We start from the raw sequence: 27,612 nt of genomic DNA on the forward strand, positions 1-27,612 counted from the left end.
CTGCTGTGATAAGCCGTCCCTTAGTGGATAGCGTCATAGCCAGAGTCCGTGAGAATGCCCCCTGGAGTGGGGCCTCTGGGTCTCATGGGGACTAAGTTGGCCCAGTTTCCCAAGCCACGGGGGCCAGAGGGGCCCAGGATGCATGACCTGCTTGCTGTCCATGACCTTGCCAGGTCTGGTTGCAGATGGGTGTCCTCCTGGCAGCCATCCCCCCCGCCCCAGGCTTCCGGCCCCGCAGTGGGGGCCCTTGGCCTCACCATGATGTTGCTGGAACGTGTTCCTTGGGGTTCGGCAGCCTTGAGGTTCCTGAGGCCACACTGCTTCCTTCTCCGCAGATGAGAAGAACGGGGCCCAGACCCGGCCTGCTGGCACCCCACCCAGAAGCCTGCAGCCCCCACCCGGCCGCCCAGACCCAGAGCTGACCAGCTCTCCCCGCCGAGGCCCCGCTAAGGACAAGAAGCTCCTGGCCACCAACGGGACCCCTCTGCCCTGACCCCAGGGGGCCGGGGAAGGAGGGGAGCCCCCTCCACCCCCCTTCCCTGCCCCCCAACTGTGAATCTGTAAATAGGGCCCAAGGAGTATGTAGGGAGGGGAGAGGTACAACCAACCCGGCCTTGCCCTGCAGGGATGGGGCTCAGGGGGCCGTGCCCAATGGGGGGTGGTTCTGGGGGGGCCGAGGGCGGGGGAGCTGTTTCTATTTTATTTATTGATTAATTTATTATTTTATTTATTGATCAATCTCTCTGCGGGGTGGGGTGGGGGAGGGACGGGGGCTGGTCGGGGTGGCTTAGCAGATCCGGACGGAGAGGGCCATCTGTCCCTGTGTCCCCAACTCCTCCTTCCCGGGCCCCCCTTCCCCGGCTCTCCCCCTTCCTCTCACAACCTTCTGTACGGATTTGCTCTCCGGAAGGAATTCTGGTTTCGCGTGACCCTGCCTGCGTCCGTGTCTCTGATTCCGCCGGCGGCAAAAAAAAAAAAAAAAAAAAAAAATTAATAATAATAATAATAAATAGCCTTGAGCAGGGATGGCTGGCTGGCCTTGGCCTCTCACTTCCTGGGTGGCCCTAGCAGCAGCACCGGGACCAGACCACACCGCCCGGACTGCCGTTCACAGGGGGATCTGCAGGGAGATGGGGGAGGCCGGCGGGGGGCTGAGGCTGGGGCCCGGCTGGAGACACAGGGTGCAGCCGTCCAGGCAGGAAAAATCCACAGCAAACAGGCCGAAGAGCGCGAACAGCAGGGTGGCGACGGCCCACTCGCACGCAGCGGAGGCCGAGCGCAGCGGCCAGGAATGGAGGATGACCACTGCACCCTGGGGTCAAGGGCCACACCAACAGGAAGGATCCGGGAACCCAGCTGGGTCACCGGGGCCGGGTGGCCTCTCGCGACGCACTCGCCCCGCCCAGGCCGGAAAGGCCTCCGCGGCTCCCAGACACTGTCACGGGGATGCCCTCCTCCCCATCTAAGGCTGTTTCCCAAATGTTCCCCTTGCAGGTTCTCCTGCTCACTGTGCATTTCCAACATCCCAGAACAAGGTTCTCATCTTACCCTCGGCCTTCCCTGACCCCGTCAAGGCCCCACCATCACCATCTTCCACTTGCCCGCCAACTGCTTCTTCCTTCAAAATATGCAGGGCTTCCTAAAGACACCCCCAAGCCGGGCGCCAGCCTCAGGCTACGTTGGCAACTTTCATCCCCCACCCGTGGCCCACAGGCCCCTCCCGCTCAGCCCCTAAAATGTCTTCCTCCTCCTGGTGTCCTCACCTGGTGAGAACTCTGCCACCCACTCATGTGCCTAGCGGACCCTGGGGACTCGCCCTCACCCCCTCCCTCTCCTCATCCTCACGGCCAGCTGGTCACCCTAAGGCTCATCCTCCTGGCCTTGCCCATCTCTTTCTGTCTTGCGTCTCTCTCCTGGTCTGCCCTGTCTTCTTTTCTTCCTTGCTTGCTTGCTTGCTTGCTTGCTTCCTTCCTTCCTTCCCTCCTTCCTTCCTTCCTCACCCAATGTGGGGTTTGAACTCACAGCCCCAAGATCACTGCAACAACCTTCCTGCTTCTCAGCCAAGCTAGCCCCCACTCACTCCTAGATCAGTTTAGACATTATTTCATTCATTGAAGGATTTTTAGATCGCGGATAAGGCCGACATCACCCCAGATCCCGTGAATCCTAGAGCAAAGGAGAGGTGAGAGCACCCACACACAAGGTGGTTACCGCCAGAACTGGTCTTGTTCTTCCCCTGCTCGTAAGCTTCCCATGGCTCCCTATTGCCCCCAGGAAGACACTCGAGCCTTTAAAGCCTCACCTTAGCACTGGAAATCCACATCTCAGGCCCTGCCAGTGGCCTTATCTCCAAGCTGGTTTTTCCGCCCTCAGCATGCACCTGTGGTGTGTCCCCAACCTCCCAAAGCAGGTGAAAAGCAGCTAGTTCTGCAAGACCAGCTCAGAATCTGCCAGTTCTCAGACCCATCCTTGCAGAACCCAGCCCCTATCAATCACACTCTGCTGGCCATCTTTATGGTCCATTTCCTGGCCCCAGGGCCTAGGGATATTTGAGCGCCACAGAATAAGGACCTTGCAGCCAAACTGATGATCGGCCCAGTTGGGATTTTAAAAGGGCCCAGCACGGGGCGCCTGGGTGGCTGTCAGTTAAGCAACCGACTCTTGGTTTCGGCTCGGGTCATGATTTCAGGGTCCTGGGATGGAGCCCCACATCAAGCTCCACACTAGCACAGTCTGCTTGTCCCTCTCCCTCTGCTCTTCCTCCTGCTCTCTCTCAAATAAATAAATAAAATGTTCAAAAAATTAAAAAAGTAATAACAAAACACAAGGGGCCAGCTGGATCTTATCACCAACAGAGCCTCTGCAGAGGGGAGATGTTGCTTGTCCAGCTGGAGTAGCTAAAGGCTTAGCTGAGGGGCCGCCCTTCCCACCTCTTCAATGGGATTCAGTTTGCTGCGCTGGGATATAGGACTGCCCGTTCCATTTGCTGGGATAATCCCAAATAAGCAGATGTCCCTCATGCAGCCAGCACAGGACCTCAGCTGGTTTCCTGGTAAGCTCTTCTGAACACCAGCGGCCTTCTGGCCTCCCCTGCATTCTCCCCAAGGAGGAAATCGGTCCCTAAGGCTGAGTTTGCAGCCTCTTTTCTCTCAGGGCACTTTATCAGTAATGACCATTACTATGATCAAAACAACTCCATTTTACAGATATGGAAACTGAAGCACAGTGATCTGAGTCACCTGGAGGAGTGCCGGGCTGGCGGAAAGCATCTGGGCTCGGGTGACTCAGAACTGGGCTGGGTAGAGTCTTCAGCCGGTGGTAGGCATGCTGGTAAATGGTTAACAACCAGCTCTGATTTGCAACATTGGCCAATTTCTGTGTTGCGAACACTCCCACCGAGGCCCGCGGGATAATACGACAGCACCAAACATGGAGCTGGGAAGAGATAGGCACTGCCTTCGAGAGTCTGTACAAGCCACCTGCCTCCACCACGAGCTCCGCCGTCGGGCTTCATGACGGGCCTTGGCCAAGAGACTCCCCCTCTCTGAGCCTCAGTTTCCAGTCTTCGCCAACGTGATGCCCGGCACAGGGCAGGTACCCCAAACAGGCTGCTCTCGCTGACTAGTCATCCTCCCAGTATCTGCTGGTGGCTCACTGTGCTGGGCACCAATCTAAGCACCTCACATGCATTACTCCCATCATTCCTTACAACTCCGGGGGCAGCCCTGTTATTATCCACATCTGATAGCTGAAGGAGCTGAGACACTGAGAAGTTCAGCCAGTGGAGTTTCTCCCCACAGCTAGGACGTGGGGGAAGTGGAATCCGACCCAGGCTGCCTGACCCCTGGGTTGACACTTTCTATGACGCTCTAATCCTGAGGAGACGGAGGCCAAGAAAGGACAGGGCACTGCACATTGCATGGAGCCGACCCACCCCAGTGAAGAACCCCCAACGCCTGCCACCAACCCCAGGAAGGATATTGGCCACCATGAGGATGGTGCAGAGGCTGCAGAGGCCCAGGCGGAGCAGTCTGATCCAGGGGGCCCCAGGCTGGGGCAGGCTCCTCATCCGCCAGAAGAGAAAAAGCTGCAGCCAGAAGTAGAGGTTGCCCACGAATAAGGCGAAGAAGGCCCCTATCAGGTGCGTGGGCAGCTGGTTCTTTTGCTGGGAGGAAAAGGGAAAAGAGTTGAGAGGAAGATAGATACACGGTGGTGGGGGGGTGGTGCGAGACGCAAGGGCTGTGATGGGGGGAGGGGTCTTTGACCCACCCAAGAGACTGTGCTCACTGCTGCGGCCTCACTCCCTAATACAGGGCCTGGCACATCGTAGATGTTCGGGAAATATTAGTGCAATAAATCTTTCATTCTCAACCGGGGAGGGGGAGGGCTGATATTGCCACCCAGGGGGCAAAAATTGGTTTTTGGATGGCGAAAAGTTCTCATTTATTTATTTTTTTTTAGGATTCTCTTTATATATTTGACAGAGAGAGAGTGAGAGAGCACAAGTAGGGGGAGTGGCAGGAAGAGGGAGAGGGAGAAGCAGGGAGCCCGATGAGGGACTCGATTCCAGGATCCCGGGATCATGACCGGAGCCAAAAACAGACGCTTAACCAACTGAGCCACCCAGACACCTCAAGAGTGAAAAGTTCTTAAAGATTACAATGGTTTGTGGTTTGCAGATACATAATATATGTTATTTAATATTTTTTAAATATTAAAAGTTTAATGAGGGGAAGCGATGACCAGAAATGACTTTAAAAGGCTCCTTAGGGGAGCAATATAATAATTTTAAGAAGTGGGGTGCCTGGGTGGCTCCGTCGCTTAAGCGTCTGCCTTTGGCTCAGCTCTTGATCTCAGGGTCCCGGGATCAAGCCCTGCATTGGGCTCCCTGCTCAGCAGGGAGTCCGCTTCTCCTTCTACCCCTGCCCCCTCCTCATAATCTCTCTCTCTCATGCGCGCGCTCTCTCTCTCTCTCTCAAATACATAAATAAAAATCTTTTAAAAACTTTTTTTTTAAAGAAGTTAAAGTTGAGGAGCACAGGAATAAACGAAACGAATAAGTAATGGGGAATTTTTCTTACCACGTGGGAGGCAGCCTCTTACCCTATAGTACTTTCACGGGAGAGGTTTGGACTCAGAGACATCACAGTAAAATTAAAAATAACAATATAAAATAATCAATAGGCTTTCTCCAACCGAATGTCCTTTTGTTCTACAAATATCTACTGAACCTCAAGGCGAAGAATGTGAGTTCTAGAGTCTATGAATCTGGGTTCATTTCTGACCGCCACGAACCAGCTGATTAAAACAAAACAAAAACAAAAACAAAACCCTCTGTCGGATTTGACCAAAAAGAGTTGAGCTAGAGCTCTTGTGGAGATGGATGAAAACCTACACAGTCTAAAAAAAAAAAAGAAAGAAAACCTACACAGTGTAAAGCCTAGCGCCCCGCACAGAGTGAACGCTCCATCTAAGCGGCAAGAATGAGTGGCTCTGAGTAATTTCATTATCAAAAGAGGAAAGGGGCAAAGGACGGCAGTAAATTACCCCCAATCTTCTAGGGTTCGGTGAAATAATTATACCAAGAGCCTCCCTCGCGGGACTCCATTCAAACAGCGGAGGAGCTCACCTCCCTTCCCTGTCCGAGGACCCTAAGAGAAATACAAGTCCCAGAAGGCCGTGCGCGGAAGAGCCCCCACAACGAGAAGCCAGCGGCCCCAGGGGATGCTGGGAGCTGTAGTCCTGGACTCGGGCTGGTCGGCCAGCCTGGCTGGGCTCCACGAGCGGATACCGTCTCACCTGGAAATTGCCCACCACCGAGGTGCCCAAGGCACACAGGAGCCCCGTCCACAGGATCAGCTGGTTAAACCATTTTCCGACTCCCCAGTCCCGGAGCTGGTGGTAACGGATAATGCAGATCCAGGCGGCTGGGAGGAGAGGGAAGTGGGCGGGCAAGCCGGGCCCGGATTCCTGGGGAGGGGGTGCGGAGAGACTGGGCGTCTAGGGGTGGGGGCCTAACCCCCACATCTAGGGGAGGGGTGGGGGCTTGGACTCCTGGGGCGGGGGCCGGGGCCGGGGCCGGGCTGGGCCCCCTTGGCTGGAGTCGGGGTCGGGGGGGGTCTCGCCCTGAGCAGAAAGGGCTGAGAATATTTACCCATAGCAGCTCCCATGTTCAGCAGCTGGCTGAAGATGCAGCTCTGAGGGGGGTAAGATCCACAGAGGCTGGGGAAGATGAAGGATCATCCTGCGGCTCCTCAGAGCCAGGCCCCCTCCTCCTCTCCCTCGGAACCCCACCGCCCCGCCAGCGCCATAACTACCTGATATAGGGGAAACCCTCGGTGAGGTTCACAGACCTGTTGGTCACGGCAAGGGCAAAACTGAAGTATAGAGAGACATCAAAGTGGTTTTTAACGACACCTTTTCCTTCTGTTACCCACAGAAATAAGGACTTCTAACTCCCTCCCCTTCAGACCCTGGAGCCCCGGCCCCCAGCCCCCTGCTCCCTCACACCCAGGAGTCCAGGCCCCCAGCCCCTCCTCCCTCAGACCCAGGAGTCCAGGCCCCCAGGCCCCTCCTCCCTCAGACCCAGGAGTCCAGGCCCCCAGCCCCCTCCTCCCTTAGACACAGGGGTTCAGGCTCCCAGCCCCCTCCTCCCTCAGACCCAGGAGTCCAGGCCTCAGCCCCCCCTCCCTCAGACCCGGGAGTCCAGACCCCCAGCCCCTCCGCCCTCAGACCCAGGAGTCCAGACCCCCAGCCCCCTCCTCCCTCAGACCCGGGAGTCCAGGCCTCAGCCCCCCCTCCCTCAGACCCGGGAGTCCAGACCCCCAGCCCCTCCGCCCTCAGACCCAGGAGTCCAGACCCCCAGCCCCTCCCAGGGGTCTCCTGCCTCTAACACTCACACGGTCCAGACTCCAGCAGTAGCCCAAAGGGCCAGGAAGGCAGGCAGCAGGGACAGGTAACCCCACATGCCGGGCTCTGCAGGGGAAGAAGAGGGACCAGGAACCTTTCTCTCTCTCTCTCTCTCTCTCTCTCTCTCTCTCTCTCTCTCTCTCTCTCTCAGGTGAGGAACCCGCCCTAAGGGTCCAGCTGCATCAGAAGGTGGCCTCCAGGCTCTGAGGCCCACACCCACATTGGCTCCCAGGGCAGAAACAATGGGTGAGGGTCTGGTGTGATGAGGCCAGCTCTCAGCCTGGGGCACTTTCCCTCTTGTAACAGCTGCCTTTCCATCCCGACCTCCCAGTTTTTCCAAGCTGGCCTCCCTCAACCCAGCTTCTGAGCCTCTCCCGGCCAGCCCTCCACTGCCAGCCTCTGGGCTTCCCCGGAGTGCTCACCTGTCCGAACTTTCTCCCTCCCGCTCTCCCAGTCCTGGGCCTGGGGCTGTGGGAGAGGTTGGAAAAGGAGGGGGGACGTGGGGTAGGGCTTGGGCGGTGTCGTGGCAGAGCCAAAGTCCAAGCTGCAGAGCAGTCGGGCCGTCTGACCCTCTGACCCGCCACTTTCTTCGGGACCTCACCCCCAAACCGCCACTTCCCCGCTCAGAACCTAGCAGGCAGCACCTTAGTTAGCTTCAAGGGGCCCCCAACTTCCTTCCTTCGGCTTTATAAGTTCAAAGTCCGAGACCCCAGCCCTTGTCCTTACCAGGACCCAGATGCTGAGCCTCTAGCTCTCTCTACCCTTCTTCCCTTGGGGACCCAGCAGGCCCAGTCGCTTCTAGAATTCCTGCATTGGTTTCTAGCCCCTGGGGTCCAGCCTCCTAGCTCTTATCTCCTCTGAGGCCCCAGAAGCCAGGCCCACAGGTCAGACTCCTTTCTGGGTGCAGTTTCTGTCCTTAAGCTGCTGGGGATGGGGCTGTGGTGACCTGCCTCCTCCTGTCACTTGCCCTCCCCTCTCCCTTCCTCCAGGCCAGCTGCTGGAATTCCCCAGTGAGCTGGCACAGGGTGGGAAGGGAGACCTTGGTGTCAAAATCTCCAACCGATGAACCTCCCCCCTGAAAGCAATTGCTTCCTCTACTCTGATCCTTTCTCTGTTCCACATAACAACCCTCAACTTTTGGGTTTCCTTCCCTCTTGCTAATCAGACATTTGGGCGCCTACGCTTCCTGCTTCCCCTGGACTCAGGAGCCCAGAACCCCAGGCCCTCCTCCCTCAGACCCAGGAGCCCAGAACCCCAGCCCCTCCTCCCTCAGACCCAGGAGTCCAGGCCCCCAGCCCCTCCTCCCTCAGACCCAGGAGTCCAGGCCCCCAGACCCTCCTCCCTCAGACCCAGGAGCCCAGAACCCCAGCCCCTCCTCCCTCAGACCCAGGAGTCCAGGCCCCAGGCCCTCCTCCCTCAGACCCAGGAGTCCAGGCCCCCAGCCCCTCCTCCCTCAGACCCAGGAGTCAGAACCCCCAGCCCCTCCTCCCTCAGACCCAGGAGTCCAGGCCCCCAGCCCCTCCTCCCTCAGACCCAGGAGTCCACGCCCCCAGCCCCTCCTCCCTCAGACCCAGGAGTCCACGCCCCCAGCCCCTCCTCCCTCAGACCCAGGAGTCCAGAACCCCAGCCCCTCCTCCCTCAGACCCAGGAGTCCAGGCCCCAGGCCCTCCTCCCTCAGGCCCAGGAGCCCAGAACCCCAGCCCCTCCTCCCTCAGACCCAGGAGTCCAGGCCCCAGGCCCTCCTCCCTCAGGCCCAGGAGTCCAGGCCCCCAGCCCCTCCTCCCTCAGACCCAGGAGTCCATGCCCCCAGCCCCTCCTCCCTCAGGCCCAGGGCTCTAGGCCCCCAGCCCCCTCCTCTTTCAGACCCAGGAGTCCAGGCCCCCAGCCCCTCCTCCCTCAGACCCAGGGGTCCAGGCCCCCGGCCCCTCCTCCCTCACACCTGGAAGTTCCAGTACCTTCTCCCTCAGCACTCCACCTCTTTTTTTTCAATTTGTGGTAAAATTCACAAAACATAAAATTAACTATTTTAAAGTGAACAATTCAATGGCATTTTGTACCTTCCTGGTGTTGTGGAACTACCACGTTTATCTAGTTCCAGAACTTTCTCATCACCCCGGAAGAAACCCTGTACCCACTAAGTGTAGGCACTCCACATTTCCTAACTGCCCCTAAGCCCTGGCCACAACCAGACTGCTTTCTGTCTATGGATTTAATTCTGGACATTTCATATGTGGTTGAGTTTCATCCATGTTTTAGCACACATATCAGCACTTCATCCCTTTCCGTGGCCCAATAGAATTCCGTTGACCCTATGTCCCTGGGGACTTAGGAGTCTGAAACCCACATTTTCTTCCTTGTGCTCTTGCATTTCCACAGCCCCAGCAACTAGGACTTCAGGCTGTCAGCTTCCTCGAGGGTACAGATGAGAAAGTGAAGGTGCTGACAGACAGACATGGGACATTCCTTGAGGCCAGAGCCAGCAATCAGCGGAGGCCCTGATCCCACCCCTGCCTACAGTGGCTTCCCAGGCTGGAAGGCAGCCGCCCTTGGACCCGAAAATTAGAATGCAGGTATTATATTGAAGGTGGCACAGGGCATGGTGGCCCTCAGAAGAGGAGGTGGCTAACTAGCCATGGTGTCCAGTGGATTCTGGTTGCGAGGGAAGGCCAGGAAGGTCTCACAAGCCATACTTAGAAGGAGGGGTCGGGGTCGGGGGGGATGACAAGCTAATATGCTTACTAGACAGGCTCAGCCAAGGGTAGGAGGCTACACGTGGCCTTCCTCTGGGTGAGATGACACTTCACTTCCGTGTGTAGGAAACTGCTTCTGGTTCGTGGTGAGGACCGTTTTTCCCAGAGACGGGAAGCTGCCCATGCACTGGATCTCCATTTTCTCACCTACCAAAGCAAGGATCATAATGGTGCCCCTGCCACACGCTTGTGAGGGTGCAGGAGGGAGTCCATGGGAGTATGAACTTCGTCGGGTCGTCCGAGTCACGGTATTTCTGAGAAGTTGCACTGCTTCGTAGATACTTGGAGCTCAGAGCGTCTTACTGTGTTATCTGGTCTTCTGGGAAGCAAATGTTGCAAGGGTGTTAGCAATACAAGGGACTTACTGGGGGGCGATGCCAGTGAGAGACAGAGGGGAGAGGGAGCAGGACTGGGCCAGGAAGTGGGTGGGCCACCTGTGGAAGAAGAGGGGGAAGGGAAGTGTGGGTAAGAAGAGCCTCAGAGGGTACAGCTCTGAGAAATCACAGCCGGCCAACAGGGGAGGTGAATTGCAAGGATTTCTTGTCACAGATCCATAGAAACAGAAAGTAGGTTGGTGGTTAGCAGGGGCTGGAGGGAGGGGTAGATGGGGACTGATTGCTTAATCACTTCTTTGGGGGTGGTGAAAACGTCTTGGAAGCAGATAGAGGATGGGCAGTTGCACAACAGTGTGACTGTTAAATGCCTCTGGATTATACTGCTTAAAATGGTTAAAGTGCTGCATTTTGTGGTGTGTGAATTTTACCTCAATTAGAAAAGGAACAGAGGGGCACCTGGGTGGCTCGGTGGGTTAAGGCTCTGACTCTTGATTTCAGCTCTGTCCATGATCTCAGGATCATAAGATCAAGCCCCGCCTCAGGCTCCGAGCTCAGCAGGGGCTCAGCGTCTCTCCCTCTTCCTCTCCCTCTGCCCCTCCCCCCACTGCTTGCATGTGCACTCAGGCGTGCTCTCGCTCCCTCTCTCTCTCTAAAAAAATGAATAAAATCTTTAAAAAAAAAAAAGGTGGGGGGAGACGCCTTGGTGGCTCAGTCAGTTAAGCCTTCAGCTTGGGTCATGATCCTGGAGTCCTGAGATGGAGCCTCATGTGTAGCTCCCTGCTGGCAGGCGGGGGGGGGGGGCCTGCTTCTCCCTCTGCCCCTCCTTCTGCTTGTGTGCGCGCGCACACACTCTCTCTCTCTCTCTCTCTCAAATAAATAAATAAAATCTTAAAAAAAAAGAACAGATAAAGATTGCCATTGGAGGAGTCACATTAGGTGGGACTGGCCAGTACTCCTTAGTACTCCCCTCCCCCTGCCCCACCCCCACCCATGATGCTTAGTCATGATTGGGGGCTGCCAGAAAAGAACATGACCTTGACCCAATAGGAGTTCCCAGTACCGCTGTCCTCCAAAGGCATTCTTCACAGCTGATTAAGTTCTTTCTTCAAGGGAGATCCACCTTGGCTACCATGCCTGCCCAATATCACTCAGCTCCTGAGCGGACGAGCTGGGACCAGAGCACAGGTCTGTCTGATTCTAAAATTTGGTTCTTTCCTATATTTTCATTCTCCATAAATCTCCCATCCCCCTATCTCCCTTCTCATTCCCAGTCCATGAACATGGTATATATCTCCCTGTTTTAGATCTTCTTTAAGGTCTCGCAATAAGGTTTTACAGATTTTTCTTGAAGAAGTTTTGTATATCTTTCGTTAGATTTATTCCCCCTTGCTGGATATTTAGAAATACTGTTGTAAGCCATATTTATTTAATTTTTATTTTAGAACTTTGTTAGTTGTACAGAAAATGGTTCACATAGCAGATCTGAATCAGCTATCGTGCTTGCAAGGTTTGTGTTTGTCTTGTGTCTGCGGACTTGGCTCTTGAACTATTCTGAGTGGCTCACTGTGCCTGGATTGTTTGTGCAAACCCTGTGGTTAATGCTGAATGCCTGTTTTCCTTCTGGGAATCTGGAATTTTGGTGCATGCTGGGCCGACAGTATCTATATGATCAGTCATCAATAAAAACCTTGGGTGCTGAGTTTCTAATGGGCTCCCTTGGGCAAAAACATCACACACATTTTGCTGCATTTTTTTTTAAAGATTTTATTTATTTATTTGACAGAGAGAGAGAGACAGTACAAATGGGGAGCTGCAGGCAGAGGCAGAAGGAGAAGCAGGCTCCCCGCTGAGCAAGGAGTTCGATGCAGGACTTGATCCCAGGACCCTGGGATCATGACCTGAGCTGAAGGCACACGCCCAACCAACTGAGCCACCCAGGCGTCCCTTTGTTGCATTTTTTTTAAGATTTATTTTTTTATTTTAGAGAGAGAGAAAGCAAGAGCATGTGAGCAGGGGGAGGGGCAGAGGGAACGGAAGAGAATCTCAAGCAGATTCCATGCCCACCGCAGAGCCCAACTCAGGGCTCCATGTCACGACACTGAGATCATGAGCCGAAACCAAGAGTTGGACGCTCAACCAACTGAGCCATCCAGGCGCCCCACGTTTTGTTGCATTTTTGTTAGGGAAAGAGTGAGCTCTGTGTGATCCTCCTGAAGGGAGAGAGCATGAGGAAACCTGCCTGTGAATCCTCCAGTCTTGGCCTGTGACTTTTCCCCCCTCCATTTGCTGTAATAAAGCTTAGCCACGAATACAACTCTGTGCTGAGCTCTATAAGTCCTAGTGAATTTCCAAACATTTGGGGGGCTTCGGGGACCCCCAACACACAGGTATAAAGATATACAATTGATGTTTGTATATTGATTTTGTGTCCAGAGCCTTGCTAAATTCCATCCTTAATTCTGATATTTTATCAGGAGCTTCTTTTGGATCTTCTAGGTACATAATCATATCTGTGATTAATGGCAGTTTTGTTTCTTTCTTTTCAATTTTTACACCTTTTTTTTTCTTTTTCTTGCCTCACTACAATGGCTATGTCCTCAGAACAGCGTTGAATGCAGTGGTGAGGGGACATCCCTGTCTTGTTCCTGATTTCAAATAAAAAGCTTTCAGTGTTTCAACATTAACATGAATTTTCTCTATATTTTTTTTATTGTGGTAAAATGTACATAACATAAATGTTGTCCTTTTAACCAATTTTAAGTGTACAATTCAGCGGCATTAAGTACATTCATACTGTTGTGCGACCATCACCATTGTGCCTCTCCAGATCTTTCTCATCATCTCAAACAGAAACTTTTTACCCATTAACTAATAACTCCCCATTTCCCCTCCCTCAGCCCCTGGCAGCCACTACCCCACTTTCTGTCTCTATAAATTTGACTCTTCCAGGTACCTCATGTTAGTGGAATCATACAATATTTTCATGTGTGTGTGTGTGTGTGTCTGGCTTATTTCACTTTCAAAATGTTTTCAAGTTTCAGGGCGCCTGGGTGGCTCAGTCGTTAAGCGTCTGCCTTCGGCTCAGGTCATGATCCCAGGCTGGGATCGAGCCCTGTATCGGGCTCTCTGCTCCGCGGGAAGCCTGCTTCTCCCTCTCCCACTCTCCCTGCCTGTGTTCCCTCTCTCACTGTGTCTTTCTCTGTCAAATAAATAAGTAAAATCTTAAAAAAAAAATTAAAAAAAATGTTTTCAAGTTTCATCTATGTTGTAGCCTGTGTCACAATTTCCTTTACACGTTTTGTTTACTCACTTATTTGTAGATGTTTGGGTTAGTGCCACCTTTTGGCTATTATGAATAATGCTGTGATAAACATTCACGTACAAGTTTTTCTTTCTTTCTTTCTTCCTTCCTTCCTTTCTTTCTTTTTCTTTCTTTCTTTCTTTCTTTCTTTCTTTCTTTCTTTCTTTCTTTCTTTCTTTCTTTCTTTCTTCTTTCTTTCAGATTTTATTTATTTATTTGAGAGACAGAGCACGAGTGTAGGGAGGAGCAGAGGGAGGAGGAGAAGCAGGCTCCTCCCTGAGCAAGAAGCCTGACGTGGGGCTCGACCCCAGGACCCCAAGATTATGACCTGAGCTGAAGTCAGACCCTTAACCAACCGAGCCACGCCCTTTCTTTCTTTTTTTAATAGAAAAAGAGACAGAGCACGAATCCCAAGCAAGCTCCATGCCCAGTGCAGAGCCTGACGTGGGGCTCAATGTCACGACGCTGAGATCGTGACCTGAGCCAAAATCAAGATCAGATGCTTAACCCACTGAACCACCCAGTCACCCCCCCCCCTTTTTTTTAAGATTTCACTTTTAAGTAATTTCTACAGCCAACCCCGGGATCACAACCCTGAGATTAAGAGTTGCACGCTCCACCCACTGGGACAACCAGACGCCCCGATTTATATTCTAGATTACAAATCTTTTATCAGATAGATGATTGGCAAAAATGTTCTTTTTTTTTTTGAAAAGGACTGGGTAACAGTCCTTTTCTGAGGGCCTTCTCTGTCCTTCAGGGTCAGGCTGCTTTCATTGTTACTTGTTTAATCATTCATTAAATCTTTGGCAAATGTCAGCGATGCACCAGGCACTGCCCTTGATGTTGGAAACTCAGCCGTGAACAAAACAAGGGTCCCTGCCCTCCTAGAGCTTCTGTTCTAGCTGGGGAGGCCAATAAACAAAGAGACGTATGATGTCAGGCCAGGGTCGGTGCTTTGCAATGCCAGTTTTGTAGGTGTGGGAGCTGTGTAGGCTCAGGGCTTTACATTGGTTTAATGCTCTGCTGTTACCATCTTGAAATTCTTGGCCATTTTTGAACAAGGGCTTTGCATTTTCATTTTGCTCTGGGACCCACAAATTATTAAGTACCTGATCCTGGGACTGTGAGGCAACAGAGCAGAGTAAGGGGATGACTGGGGTAGTTGGGCTTCTCCAGCCAGGGCCCTTAGGGAAGGTCACCTTGAGGAAGTGACATTTGAGCAAACACCTAAAGCAGGTGAGAGAGGGAGCTCTGTGGATAGTTGGAGGCAGATTTCCTAGCAGAGAGGACAGTAAGAAGGGCCTTGCTTCCAGCAAAGAGGCCAATGGGATTGTAATGGAGTGAACAATTCAGAGTAGTTAATAATTAAGATCAGAGGAATAATGGTGGAGGGGCCACTGTAAGGATGTTGGATTTTTTTTAATAAAGATTTTATTTATGCATTTGAGAGAGAGAGAGCAGGAGCAGGGGGAGGGGCAGAGGGAGAGAGAGGAGCAGACTCCCCGCTGAGCAGGGAGCCTGATGTGGGGCTCAGCCCCAGGATCCTGGGATCATGACCTGAGCCCAAAGCAGACACTTAACTGACTGAGCCACCCAGGTGCCCAGGATGTTGGATTTTAATCCAGATGCCTATCAATTAACTATAGTGGCATAAAACAATAAGAATTTGTCACCTCACACCATTTCTGTGGGTCCAGAATTCAGGAGCAGCTGAGCTGGCTGGCTCTGGCTTGGGGTTGCTCTTCGGGTTATAATCAAGATGTCATTTGGGGCACAGTCTGGAGATAGAAGGATCGTTTCCAGGGTGGCTCACTCACACGACACTCAAAACTCTTGGCAGGAATCCTCAGTTCCTCTCCGGCTGTTGGCACAAAGCTTTGGTTCCTTGCCACATGGCCTTCTCCATAAGGTGGCCTTCTCCATAAGGTGGCCTTGATGACCTCTCAGAATGTTGCTGAGTTCCCCCAGAGGAGTGATCCCAGAGATAGCAAGGATGGAAGCCATCATGTCCTTGGTGAGCTGGCCTTGGGCATGCCATTATGGTTGCACTATCCTTCGCATGGCACCAGTTCAGCCCTATTCAGAGTGGAAGGACGTGCACAAGGTTGTGAAGTCTCGTAGGGGTGATGGTCACTGGGGGTCATCCTGGAGGCCGACCACCAAGGTGTGAATTCATTGCTGAACTTTGAGCATGATGATGATGATGATATAGAGTTACGTGCATGCATATACATAGATATATACATGTGGATATAGGTGTTTATAAACTAACATACAGTATGTAATACTTGTATTTTATTCTTTTATTATATACATTTGGTCATTACACAAGGCATACATGAAAACAGAGAGACAGTTTCCCCCACAACCATTTATTTTTTCCTGGCTTTATTGGGGTACAATTTACAAACAAAATTTAAATATTTGAAGTATACAGTAGGGACGCCTGGGTGGCTTAGCCAGTTAAGTGTCTGCCTTCAGCTCAGGTCATGATCCTGGGGTCCTAGGATTAGCCCCGCATCAGGCTCCCTGCTCAGTGGGGAGCCTGCTTCTCCCTCTGCCTGCCACTCCCCCTGCTTGTGTTCTCTGTCTGACAAATAAATAAATCTTTTAAAAAAATAAAGTATACAGTATAATGGCTCCGTATACATACACACTGTGAATGATCACCACAATGAAGCTAATTAACACATCCCTCACCTCACAGTTACCCTTTGTGTGTGTGTGTGTTATGATCTACTCTCTTAGCAAACTTCAAGTGTACAACACAGTATTGTTAACTCTGGCCATTCATTCATCTCATAACTATAAGTGTGTACCCTTTGTCCAACATCTCCCCTTCCCTCCCCAACCCCTAGTAACCACCTTCCCACTCTCTGCTTCCATGAGTTCAACTTTTTTTAGGTTCCACATACATGTGAGATTGTGCAGTATTTGTTTTTCTCTATTTTATCTCATTCAGCAGCATGCCCTCCAGTTTCTCCCATATAGTTGCAAACGGCAGGATTTCCTTCTTCCTCACAGCCGAATAATACTCTATCATGCATACATAGCCAATATTTTATTTTGTCATCGATCCATGGACAGACATTCAGGTGGTTTCCACATCTTGGCCATTGTGAATAATGCTGCAATAAACACGAGAGTGTGCAGATATCTCTTTGTAATAGTGATCATTTTCTTTCGATATATATCCAGAAATAGGATTGCTGGATGATATGGCATTTCTATTTCTAATTTCTTAAGGAGCCACCATACCATTTTCCATAGTGGCTACACCAACTTACATTCCCATCAGCAGACACAAGGGTCCCCTTTTCTCCATATCCTGGTCCCCAATCATGTAATTTATATATACATATCCCTTTCCCCTCAAAATATGGTCATCCTGAATTTATGGTCTTATAACAAGTTTTGGGAGTTACTAAGCCCACAACATCCCTCCAGCCTGCGAATGTGTGGTCTGAAGAAGCCACCTGCAAAGGTGTTCTCTATGGCCTGCTTCTCAAGCATTCCAGAGCATTCCAGCCACTAGTCTGGGTGATTCTGATTTAGGAATTCTCGGATGTGGCCCAAAATTCTTCATTCCCACCAAGCACCCATGTGATCCTGCTTGAAGCTGCGGGGACACAGGCTACACTTGGGCAGCACTGTCCTAAAATGATTAATTATTAGGGGCGCCTGGGTGGCTCGGTCGTTAAGCGTCTGCCTTCGGCTCAGGTCATGGTCCCAGGGTCCTGGGATCGAGCCCCGCTTCGCGCTCCCTGCTCCGCGGGAAGCCTGCTTCTCCCTCTCCCACTCCCTCTGCTTGTGTTCCCTCTCTCGCTGTGTCTCTCTCTGTCAAATAAATAACTAAATACCTTAAAAAATAATAATCTAAAAAATAAAATAAAATGATTAATTATTAAATACTCAACCGGGCTTTCTGGAGGCTGAGACTTAGAATCTCTATTTTCATTATATTCCCAGGTGATTATTTCTCTCTCCCTCTCAGTAGTGAAATACACTTAACATCAAATTTACCCTTTTAACCATTTTGAAGTATACAATTCAATGGCTTTGTGTACATTCACGATGTTCTGCAACATCACCATTCTCTAGTTCCAGAACCTCTTCATCCAAAAAGGAAACCCCATACCTCTTATTAGTCCCTCCCCACCTCCCCGTCCCCAGCCCCTGGCAATCATGAATCCGCTTTCTGTGTTTATGGATTCACCTATTCTGGAAATTCCTTGGAAATGGAATCATTCCCCGGTGGCTGGGCGGGGCGGGGGGGAGGGTGGACTCAGTCGGTTAAGCGTGTGACTCTTGATTTCCGCTCAGGTCATGATCTCAGGGTCGTGAGATTGAGCCACAAATGGGGCTCCACACTCAGTGGGGAGTGGGCTTGAGATTCTCTCCCTCTGTCCCGCCCCTCCTCCCTGAATGCACTTTCTCTAAAATAAATAAATCTTAAAAAAAAAAAAAAGAAATTGAATCATTCCATAGGTGAATTTTTGTGTCTGACTCCTTTTACCTGGCATGTTTTCAAGGTCCATCTATGTTATAGCATGTGTCCAAGTTTCATGCCTTCTCTGGGGTGCCTTTTGCTATGCCATCTGAGATTGAGAACGCGCTGGATGCTATCTGGGCGCCACAGCCCAGAGTTTGAGAATAAACCTCTGGTGTCTGATGGCCTGTTCAATTCCCTCTGTAAGCCTCACTTTGCTCATCTGTACAATGGGGGTCACAACAGCCCATTCCCCACAGGGCTATTTGCAAAATCACTGGCCTGTGCTAAGAGCTCAGTAACTATTAGGCATTGTCATTATTCCATCTGGTGGATTTGCTGTAAGTGATCCAACCAATCTTCTATTGTTGGACATTAAGGCTCTTTCTATTTTTCTGTTTTAAACAACACTGAAACGGACATCTTTATATATAAATACCTTAACACTTGTCAGTTATTTCCTTCGAAAAAAACCCTGGCAGTGGAATTGGCGGGTCAATTTTTTTCCCCCAAGATTTTATTTATTTATTTGAGAGCATGAGAGAGAGTGCTCGAGCCCGGGGAGGGGCAGAGAAGCAGACTCCCTGCTGAGTAGGGAGCCTGAGGTGGGACTCTGGGGTCATAACCTGAGCCACCCAGGCACCCGGCAGGTCAAATTTTTATTCATATTAAGAAATCTTTTGACGCATAGAAAAACAACAGATAGTGAATATAGCGAACTCATGATTTCCACCTCTGGGCTTACAAAAAAAAAAAAAAAGGGCAAATATCAATGTCCTGTGTGGCTTCCTGATTGCATTCCTTCCGTCCCACCTGCAGGGGTCACCAGTAGGGCCTTGCCCCTCCTTTTGTCACGCCAATGCATGTTTATACACATTTAAGACACGCATCCACCCACAACCCTTGTGTTCTGTGCTTTAAAACTTCCCGCACTCAACTATGCAGATTTCCACAGCCAGCAACATGCTTTGCCGTCGTCTAGGTTGATATCCGGAGTGCTGGTCCATTCCCTTTCACTGCTGTATGGTGTTCCCCTGTATGAATATGTCACGATCCATTTATCCATTCTTCATGTGATGGACATTTAAGCCGTTTCCAGTTTTTTGGTTTTTTTTTTTCATCACTGCAAACACTGTTGGGAGCTTATCTTTCTGCTCACATTTGCGAGTGTTTCTTGAGGGTGTACATAAGGAATGCACTTCCAAGATTCAGACATACTGATAGGACTTTGGACTTTGCCAGAGAGCTCAGTTTTTGGAGTCCTCTCTGCTTGCTGGCCGCTGCTCTCCTCTGGAGCTGTGGCCATCCTTACTGGGGGGCTGTAGGGGGTACCTCGGTTGGGAAGAGCAGTCTCAGAGTTGGGGGTAGTCCCAGCTGGGGAAGGAACAGCATAAACAGAGATGGGGGTGGGGAGGCTGGAAGCGCTATTGAAGACACCTAGGAGGGTGTTAAGGAGAAACCCTCAGAGAGGGACCAGTGTGGTCCTTGTTCTCCAAACGCGAACCTGAGGGCCAGAGAGGGCAAGCCACTTCCCACCGTCACAGAGCGACGCAGAAACCGTCCGCTTCATCCTCACTGGCTGGTCATTCATTCATTCATTCATTCAGTACACATTAAGGAAGCACCTACTCCGTGCCAGGCATTGTTCGAAGCGCACCATGATACACAGCACTGAGCAAAACAAAGACCGCCTGCTCCAAGCGCGGAGCTTATTACTCTGGGCGTAATTATGACGAATTGCTAATTATGGATGCCTCCAGGATTGGAGCAGGTTGGGGGGAGGGGGTTGCCCGGTGGGAGCCTTCTCCAAAGGCCCCACTTCTCGGGCTCCTCCTCTGCGACCCGTTCACCCGCAGAGCTCCCGTGGGTGCTCCCGAAATTAACCGGGGTACGTGGGGCGGAGAAGGTGGTCGAGCAGAGAGGGAGAGCGAGGCGCCCTTTGTAGCCGGGGCAGGGCTGTCAATAAACTTTTGTCGCCTTGGCAACGGCAGGCCGGGCGGGGTCGACGGAGGCGCCCGCGCACCCACCCCTCGCTCCCGCCCCAGCTTCCTCCCCGCGGTTCGCGAAGGTTTCACCGGAGAAAGAGAATGGGCCAGTCGCGACTCTACGGTGACGGGCGGAGCCCTTAGCCTATGGAAGGACGAGGCGTTCCAGGGCCAGTCAATCACGCGCGCGCTGTGGAGCCGGCAGAGCCCGCCCCCTTTCCACTTGGACCCGAATAACCTGACCCAAACCCGAGTTTAGCCTGGAGCCACGACGCTCTCGGCCAATGAGGGCGTCGACTCCGAGCAGTGGGCGGGGCAAGTCTCCATGGCAGCGGTGGAAGGACAGGGACGGGAGCCATTAGCCGCAGTCGGCGGCGCTTGGCAGCGGCGCGGGCGGAGCGGGGTTTCGTAGGGGCACGGACGGGAGGGCGGGCGGGGAGGGGCCGAGTGGGACTCGGCCAATGGGAGCGGCGTTGGGCGCCGCAGCCACTGAGGAGTGGCGGCGGCTTCGGCCAATGAGAGCTCCCGCTGGCCGCGGCGGGGCGGGCCCGACGGCGCAGACGGGAGGCGCGGCGACCGTGTCTGACGAGAGCTGGAGCAGGCAGTGGGAGGTGGTGGCGGCGGCGGCGCGGGTGCCTGAGGAGGAGGAGGAGGAGGAGGAGAAGCGGGTGAGGGGCGGCGCGGGGCCCGACCTCTGAGCCCCCTCTCGGCCCCCAGCCCGCGCCGCCTTGGCTCCCGGTCGCCCCCAGCCCCGACCGTCCCCCGCCCCGCCCGGCCCCTCCTCGTGTCCAGGCGCCCACGTCTCCTGGCCCTTCGGCGGGCCTCAGGCTGCCCCGGGCGCCCAGCCCCTTCCCTGTGCTTCCTCACCCAGGCCCCTCGCCGCACTCCCGGGCCTGAGCAGACCCCTCGGGTCGCCCTCTGACTCTCTACTCCCCTCCCTGGACCTCAGGCCCTTCCCCTGCACTCTCGCTGGCTGCCAGGCCCCTGTCTGCTTCCCCAGTGTCGCCCCGCGGACCTCAGCCCCCGCTCCTGGACCCTCAGTGCCTGCCCAGGTCCCTACCTGGACCCCAGGCTCGCTCCTCCCTGCACGCGCAGGACTTGCCCCTTCTCTGCCTCTCCAAGCCCGGCCATGGACCCCTAGGCCCCCCTCCACCTCCTCAGGACCTACCGTCGACCCTAGGTCTCCACTCTGGCTTCGGTGGGGTCATCCCTGACCCCCAAGCCTTCCGCCGCGCTCTGTGTCCAGCAGGCACCCCCGGCCCTTCTTCTCCCTGCCCCAGCTCCCCTCGGTGCAGTCTGTGTATTTTGTCTTTCCCCACATGCCTCTCTGCAGCTTCCGCTCTGTCCCGGCGCCCTCTCGCAGCTCCCCCTCTTTATCTCCAGCCTTCCTGTCTTTTCTAGAACCCCTTTCCCCCCCAGCTCTAGCTGCTGATCCGTCTTCTGCTCCCCCTTCCCTGCCGTCCCCCATGGACTCTCCCTGAAGCACCAGGGTCTGGATGCCCAGCAGGCCCTCCGTAGTCAGGGTTAGGGGTCTTGTTTGTTTCCTTTTGCTAATTCCCTTTTTTCTCCCCTTTTTATAGACCTGTTCTGCCTCTCCATATCGTTTCTTTTCTCTGCCCCCTTCCCCGCTTTGTCCTCTGAGCCCCCCCTCCCCCAGAATCCTTGGAGAGGGAGCAGGTGCTGGGATCCGTCCTCCGCTCTCCCTCCCCTCACCCCCTTCCAGGCTGCCTGGGGCTTCACCCAGAGCCTCCTGATGATTCCCAAGGGCTGCTTGGTGGGGTAGGGAGGATGGGAGGGACAGGGGGGAGGTGGAGGCTGAGGCCAGCAAGCATGGGGGTGGGTGGAGGAACAGTCCGTCCTAGCGGGTGGGAAGCCTTGGATTTTTCCTTGGTGAGGGCTGGAGGTGGAGATGGATTCCCCCGACTCCCACCTCCTGCAGGGCTAAGCCTTTAGGGTTATCCCTGACTGCCAATTAATCAGCCTTGCCTGGGCCAGTAGGGACTGTGCGTGCACGCGCCCGTGTGTGTGTGTGTGTGTGTGTGTGTGTGTGTGTGTGTGCGCGCGCGCGCCCTCGTGGGGACATGAGGGAACCTGCTTGTGAGTGTGTGGGTGTGCACAGCAGGTGGTCGTGTGTGCTTGGGGGATTGGTATCTGTGCTCCAGAGCACGAAGATCTTCATGACGATGACTGACGTTTCTTTGGGGGGCTTCCCCACTGTCGGAAGTACTTGTTGCATCCGTCCTCACTGAGAGCCCTGTGAAGTCAGTCTGCCTTTACTCCCTGGTTTGTAGATGAGACTGGAGACTGAAAGGCTTGCCAAATCCTGGGCAGCTCAGACGTGGGAGTCCCGGGGCGCTGCCCCTGCCCCTCCATTGCGCCTTCCACTCTGGGCCAGAGGCAGCATGGTCCGTGGGGCACCATGGGACCTGACAGAGTGACAGCCAGAGAGCTGTGTGAGAATGACGACCTTGCCACCAGCCTTGTCCTGGACCCCTACCTCGGCTTCCGCACCCATAAGATGAACGTCAGGTGAGGCGGCCCGGGACAGGGTGGACCGAGGGCTCGGCGGGGACCCCTTCCCTTACTCCACGGCCCCTGCAGCCCCAAGTGGGGGTGGGGGCGGGGCCCGGGAAGGCCCGGAGGGAATAGGCCAAGGCCCTGGGACCCAGGCGTGCCCTCTCCCCCAGCCCCGTGCCCCCCCTGCGGCGACAGCACCACCTGCGCTCAGCGCTGGAGGCCTTCCTGAGGCAGCGGGACCTGGAGGCTGCGTACCGGGCCCTGACGCTGGGAGGCTGGATGGCCCACTACTTCCAGAGCCGGGGCCCGCGGCAGGAGGCTGCCCTCAAGACCCACGTGAGGGCGCCCTTCCCTTCCCCCACCCTCAGCCCATGTGTCCTCCCTGTCACCTCGGCGTGTCCTGGGTCCTCCACCCTGCCAGGCAGAACTTCTGGAGCCCCAGGCTCCAGACCCCTCGGCGAAGTTCCCCACCCCAGACTCCCTAACTTCCCAACCATTGGGACCATCTGAGACGAGGCTCCGAGGATCCAAGGAGAGGAGAGTTGGGGGTCCTCTGAGATGGAGTACAACCTCTTCATTTGACAGATGAAGAAACTGAGCCCCCAAGAGGGGCAGTGAGTCCCCCCAAGACCACACAGCACGTCAGTGGCAGAGCAGGACTAGGAGAGAGAGGGCCGAGGACGACCCTGCCCCGGCTCCTCACCCGCCCCCCCCTCCCCCAGATCTATCGCTACCTCCGAGCCTTCCTGCCTGAAAGCGGCTTTACCATCCTACCCTGTACACGCTACTCCATGGAGACAAATGGAGCCAAGATTGTGTCTACCAGAGCTTGGTAAGAGGGCGGAGCTCACAGACCCTCTTCGCCTACAGCAGCCCCGATGGGGGATGAGAACCCCATGGGACCCAGGGTTCCAGGTCCTGCTAGGGAAGTACTGTTTGTGCTCGGGAGGCAGGGGCAGGAGTGGCCAGTGGGGCAGCCATCCCTTGGTGCCAGTGGGGCCTAGCACGCACTGCTGCGTAAAACACAGGACAATGAGCAGGATGGACCCTGCCGGCCGCTCACAGTGTAGACAGAAGGCAGGTGGTAGCCGAGGACACACACAGGTACTGACCTCAGTTGCTTGGTGCTTCATCAGCCACAAGGGAATTTTGAGTGTTCTTGGGAACCAGGCCTAAGCAGAGGCCCACCAGAGGGTCTGCTGAAGCGTGGCGGGGGGTGGGGGGGCTGGGTAGCAGCTTGCGAGGAGTTACTGGGGCTCATGGGGAGTCCAGGTGAAGGAGCACTTGTGTGAGGCCCCAGGGCAGTTGGGACTGCAGGAGGAGCCCAGGGCGAGAGGACAGCAGGAGGGGTGCCTGGGTCCACGTGGTGTCCTGTCTGGGCGCCATCCTGTCCCGGAGGATGCTGGATCCAGGGCGTGCCCCAGGAAGGTGGGTGGATCTGAGAAATCTGGGAGGAGGACCACAGTGGCCAGCAGCGGCCTGCAGGAGGCCTGGTGCCCCTGGCCCCCAGAGACCCCTGTCAGCCGAGACGCTGGTTGGAGGCCCTGCTCACAGACCCACGGCCTGGCCTCCTGGCAGGAAGAAGAACGAGAAGCTGGAACTGCTGGTGGGCTGCATCGCAGAGCTGCGGGAGGCCGACGAGGGGCTGCTGAGGGCCGGGGAGAACGACTTCAGCATCATGTACTCCACCCGAAAACGCAGCGCGCAGCTGTGGCTGGGCCCCGCAGCCTTCATAAACCATGGTGGGGGCGGGGGCAGGGCGGGGGGGGGCATGGAGGGGTGGCCCCCCACTCTCCTCTGCCCAGCCCTCCACTCACCTGAGTCTCTTCTCTCCCCCGCCCTCTCCTTGATGCTCCAGACTGCAAACCCAACTGCAAGGTGAGACTTGGGCCGCCCCCCGCAGGAGTGGGCATGGGGGAAACAAAGGGGCCCCGGGGAGGGGCATTTGGGTCAGTGACTAGCCAGAAAGTGCCCAGAGTCCCCCACCCCGGCCACAACCCAGTTTGTGCCTGCAGCTATCAGAGTCTATCAGAATTTGGGGAAGGGGGCCTCAGCCAGGGTCATGTGCCACTTGGAGGAGGGAGTGTGGTGATGGGGAGACAGAAAGTGCCCCTGCACCTGGAGCCCCAGGCCTGACATGGAGATGCCCCCTGGCCACAGCAGGAGGCAGGGGGGCCAGGTGGCAGGACCCTGCCAATCCGTGCCACCCGGGTGGGGCCGGGGTGAGCCCCAGAGCACAAGGCTCTGGGAGGCTGGGCTTCCAGGCCGAGGGAGTGAGCTGGGTAAGCAGTGTTTTGGGGGGACCACTTTGTGTTTTGTGTGGAGTGTGAGAAAGCTGTCTCGGGAAGGCCTCGGGTGCACATCCTGCCAAGTGTGGAGCCCCGAGGTGTGGCAGGGGTTTGGCGCTGGGGCTCCGGGGTTAGAACTGGGTTCGAGTCTTGGCTCCAGCAGCCCCCAGCGGCCCCCAGCGGCCCCCAGCCACGTTCACTCCTCTCCACTGGCCTCCTGCTACGGAGGTGAAGCACACACCCATGGTTCCTGTGCTCTGTGATTGCAGGCCCGTGACGTGGCTTTGGGGGTGGGAAACGTGCAGGGTAGGACAGAAAACAAGGCGCTTTCGTGAGGCGGGTGGCAGCCACCTGAGGGCCCAGGAGCCGGGCACCATGTGGAGCAGGGAGGCTGCCCAGAAGTCCCGCCAGAGCCAGGCCCTGAAGGAGGACTAGGATTTTCCTAGGTGTTGAAGGAAAACTGAGGCGTGTCAGGGCATCCCAGACGGATACGTCTCAGTGGAGGGCCTCCTGGAGGCGGGCCCGGCACGGTGACTCTGGCCTCGTGTGCCACAGAGGAGCTCCAGTCTGCCATGGACGCTCCTCCTGGGTGAAGAATGGGGCTGGGTTTTGAGATGGCCTGGCAGCTGAGGAGCTAGAGGCTTGGCAGGAAGGAGAGGGGCCAGAGGCTGGCGTGTGACCTGATGTGTGACCTGCTGCGTAACTGGGTGAGAGTCCGGGGCAGTAGAGAGGGCAAGGACGCAAGACGCGGCGCACAGAAGCTCCAGCCTGCCGGCCTGGGGTCGGGCAGGCAGTGGTGAGAGCCACCCCTACCCGCGCGTGTGTCAGGCTAGAGTGCAGGGGCCCCTGGGAGTCCCACTCCTCCCAGGGGCGGGGCAGAGGCAGGGGCAGGAGTGGCTGGCTGGGGGAGCCGGCCCAGACTGGAGCTGCAGAGGGCACGGGCACGGGCACGGGCAGGGAGCCGGCCAGAGCTGGGACCTGGCCGCCAGGGTGCAGGCTGGTGGGGAGAGGGGATGGGCTGTGGCGGGTCAGAGGGGCGGAGGAAGAGTGTAGGAGGGGGCAGGCAGTGCGGGCTGCTAACACTGCCAGGGGCCAGTTAGATCATCGTCCTGCAGGGAGGGTGGAGGCCAGCAACTGGGCGGGAGGTCAGGGAGTGTGTGCAGAGAGGTGGCCTCCCGGGGGCTCCCAGCCCCTACCCATCCCTCTCCTGGTCCGAGTCCCTGGGAGTGCGCTTGGCCAGGCGGGGTGGAGCCCGGCGGCCCCCAGGACAGGCCGCTGAGCAGCCGGGCCCCCAGTTTGTGCCCGCAGATGGGAACGCGGCCTGCGTGAAGGTGCTCCGGGACATTGAGCCAGGGGACGAGGTGACCTGCTTCTACGGGGAGGGCTTCTTTGGTGAGAAGAATGAGCACTGTGAATGCTACACGTGTGAGAGGTGAGGCACCCAGGAGCGGTCCTGGGGAGGGGGGCAGCGGCAAGGGGGCCGCTGTGATGAACCCGGAAGTGCTTCCTCAGGGCCCGCTCCCTTCTCTCTCCCTCCCCCCCCCACCCCAGGAAAGGCGAAGGAGCCTTCCGCCTGCAGCCCCGGGCGCCCCTGCCCCCTCGGCCCCTGGACAAGTATGAGCTCCGGGAGACGAAGCGGAGGCTGCAGCAGGGCCTGGATGGCAGTGGCCGGCAGGGTCCAGTGGGCCCAACGGCCTGTGCCCACCTCTCCCCGCTGCGCCGGGACCTGTTCTGTGGTGAGCCCCCCAGGCCCAACCCCTTGTCTGTTCCCGCCACCTCCCACCCTTGGGTCCCCGCCAGAGGCCCTGCTCACACTCCTTTCTCCCTGCTCCCCCCGGCCTCTGCAGCCGCCTGCCAGCCCAGGCGCCCCGTGCCCTGCAGTGCCCGCCTTGACGCCTCGCCCCTCTGGCTCCAGTGGCTGCCTCAGCCCCAGCTCCGGGTGCGCCCCCGCAGGCGCCGGCGCCCCCAGCCCCGGCGGGCCCCAGCGCCCCCCATTCTCCGCACCGCCCGCGTCTCCTTGCACCAGTGGGGAGGCTGTGGTCCCCACTGCTGCCTGCGTGCAGAGGCCCTGGTGGCCCTGGGCCCGGCCCCCCGCGCCCACTGGGCTCCTCAGCAGGACTGGCACTGGGCCCGGCGCTACGGGCTGCCTTACGTGGTGCGTGTGGACCTGAGCCGCGTGGCGCCGGCCCCACCCGCTGCCCCCGCGCCTGCCGGGACCCCAGGCCCTGCCCCCATCCCCAAGCAGGCCCTTGCCTTCGCCCCCTTCTCCCCACCCAAGCGCCTGAGGCTGGTGGTCAGCCACGGCTCCATTGACCTGGATGTCAACGGTGACGGGCCGTGATGGGCTAGACAGGGAGGCCCCAGGCCAGGAGAGGAAGGAGTCCCTCCTCGTCCCCCTTCCCCCCGAGCCCCAAGTTCTCGGGGACTCACTGACCTCTAGAAGGAGCCGCTGGACCTCTGGGAGGGAGCTGGCCCTTGGCCCCAGCACAGTTCTGCCCGGGACTGGGTTGGTTTGGAGACACCCAGGGATCTGACCCCTGACCCTTTGTGACTGCTGACCCCTGAGCCACCCCCACCCCAGCAGGGTGCCCTGGCCACTGCTGCCCTCCCACCCCAACTCCAGCCTCAGGACTGTGGGAGCCATTCCCTTCCCTACCCACCTCCTGCCCAGGGAGCAAAGCCATAAGGGGTGGGGGCCACCCCATGGCATCTCCCCAGAAGCCCAGGCCTCAGGAGGAGGCCGAACTGACTTGGGGGTGGCACTGCCTAGAGACTGCGCTACGGAGGGGAGTGGGCTTGCTCCCAGCTCTGCGACTGTCCGAGGTGGGGGGCAGGCTGGGGAGGTGTCTGGGACACGTCCTCACCAGCCCGTGGGTCTCAGGGAGGCCGGATGCGACCTCATCTTTCTCATGGTGCTATCCCTGGTGCTACTGGGGTGTGGGGGTCCCTCCCCTCCCCCACACCAGAATGGGGTATGTTGGGGGATTGGAAGCACTTGAACTTTTTATTTTATTAAAACCTTGTTATAAGCAGTG

General features: G+C 56.0%; 3 protein-coding genes across 7 annotated transcripts in view; 2 read left to right on the forward strand and 1 right to left on the reverse strand.

The window, feature by feature from the left end:
* BRSK1 (BR serine/threonine kinase 1) overlaps positions 1–633 on the forward strand; it is a 16,547-nt gene extending 15,914 nt beyond the window's left edge. The window contains exon 19 of the mRNA XM_028095031.2: positions 336–633. Within this exon, the coding sequence (XP_027950832.1) occupies positions 336–493 (158 nt within the window). The 3' untranslated portion in view covers positions 494–633. The remainder of the gene's footprint in view (positions 1–335) is intronic.
* Positions 1–8,156, reverse strand: part of TMEM150B (transmembrane protein 150B) — a 9,718-nt gene extending 1,562 nt beyond the window's left edge. Inside the window, exons 1-7 of one of the 3 annotated variants that reach the window (XM_088027911.1) lie at positions 7,332–8,155; positions 6,900–6,975; positions 6,318–6,377; positions 6,155–6,222; positions 5,800–5,927; positions 3,989–4,165; positions 258–1,312 (exon numbers count right to left, since the gene is read on the reverse strand). In XM_088027911.1, the coding sequence (XP_087884037.1) occupies positions 1,109–1,312; positions 3,989–4,165; positions 5,800–5,927; positions 6,155–6,222; positions 6,318–6,377; positions 6,900–6,967 (705 nt within the window). In that variant the 5' untranslated portion in view covers positions 6,968–6,975; positions 7,332–8,155 and the 3' untranslated portion in view covers positions 258–1,108. Of the gene's footprint in view, positions 1–257; positions 4,166–5,799; positions 5,928–6,154; positions 6,223–6,317; positions 6,378–6,899; positions 6,976–7,331 lie in introns of those variants that run through there. The other 2 variants (XM_088027909.1, XM_088027910.1) reach the window with 2 other exon arrangements.
* KMT5C (lysine methyltransferase 5C) lies at positions 5,741–27,612 on the forward strand. 3 transcript variants are annotated; one of them, XM_028095090.2, is made up of 12 exons: positions 5,741–5,901; positions 9,286–9,479; positions 9,726–9,907; positions 11,105–11,179; positions 22,064–22,301; positions 22,460–22,625; positions 23,012–23,121; positions 23,868–24,031; positions 24,148–24,167; positions 25,873–26,009; positions 26,129–26,313; positions 26,425–27,612. In XM_028095090.2, exons 5-12 carry the CDS (start codon positions 22,192–22,194, stop codon positions 26,916–26,918), a joined length of 1,386 nt encoding a protein of 461 aa, XP_027950891.2. In that variant the 5' UTR covers positions 5,741–5,901; positions 9,286–9,479; positions 9,726–9,907; positions 11,105–11,179; positions 22,064–22,191; the 3' UTR covers positions 26,919–27,612. The 3 variants fall into 3 exon arrangements, with proteins under 3 accessions (XP_027950891.2, XP_087884033.1, XP_087884034.1); XM_088027907.1 differs by lacking the exons at positions 5,741–5,901; positions 9,286–9,479; positions 9,726–9,907 and having other exon boundaries at positions 10,829–11,179; positions 26,090–26,313; XM_088027908.1 differs by lacking the exons at positions 5,741–5,901; positions 9,286–9,479; positions 9,726–9,907; positions 11,105–11,179 and adding an exon at positions 20,352–20,440 and having other exon boundaries at positions 26,090–26,313.

Source organism: Eumetopias jubatus, unplaced genomic scaffold, assembly GCF_037043125.1.
Source record: "Eumetopias jubatus isolate StellerSeaLion01/CBP00866 unplaced genomic scaffold, mEumJub1_p1.0 scaffold_10, whole genome shotgun sequence".
NCBI classification, from domain to species: Eukaryota; Metazoa; Chordata; class Mammalia; order Carnivora; family Otariidae; genus Eumetopias; species Eumetopias jubatus.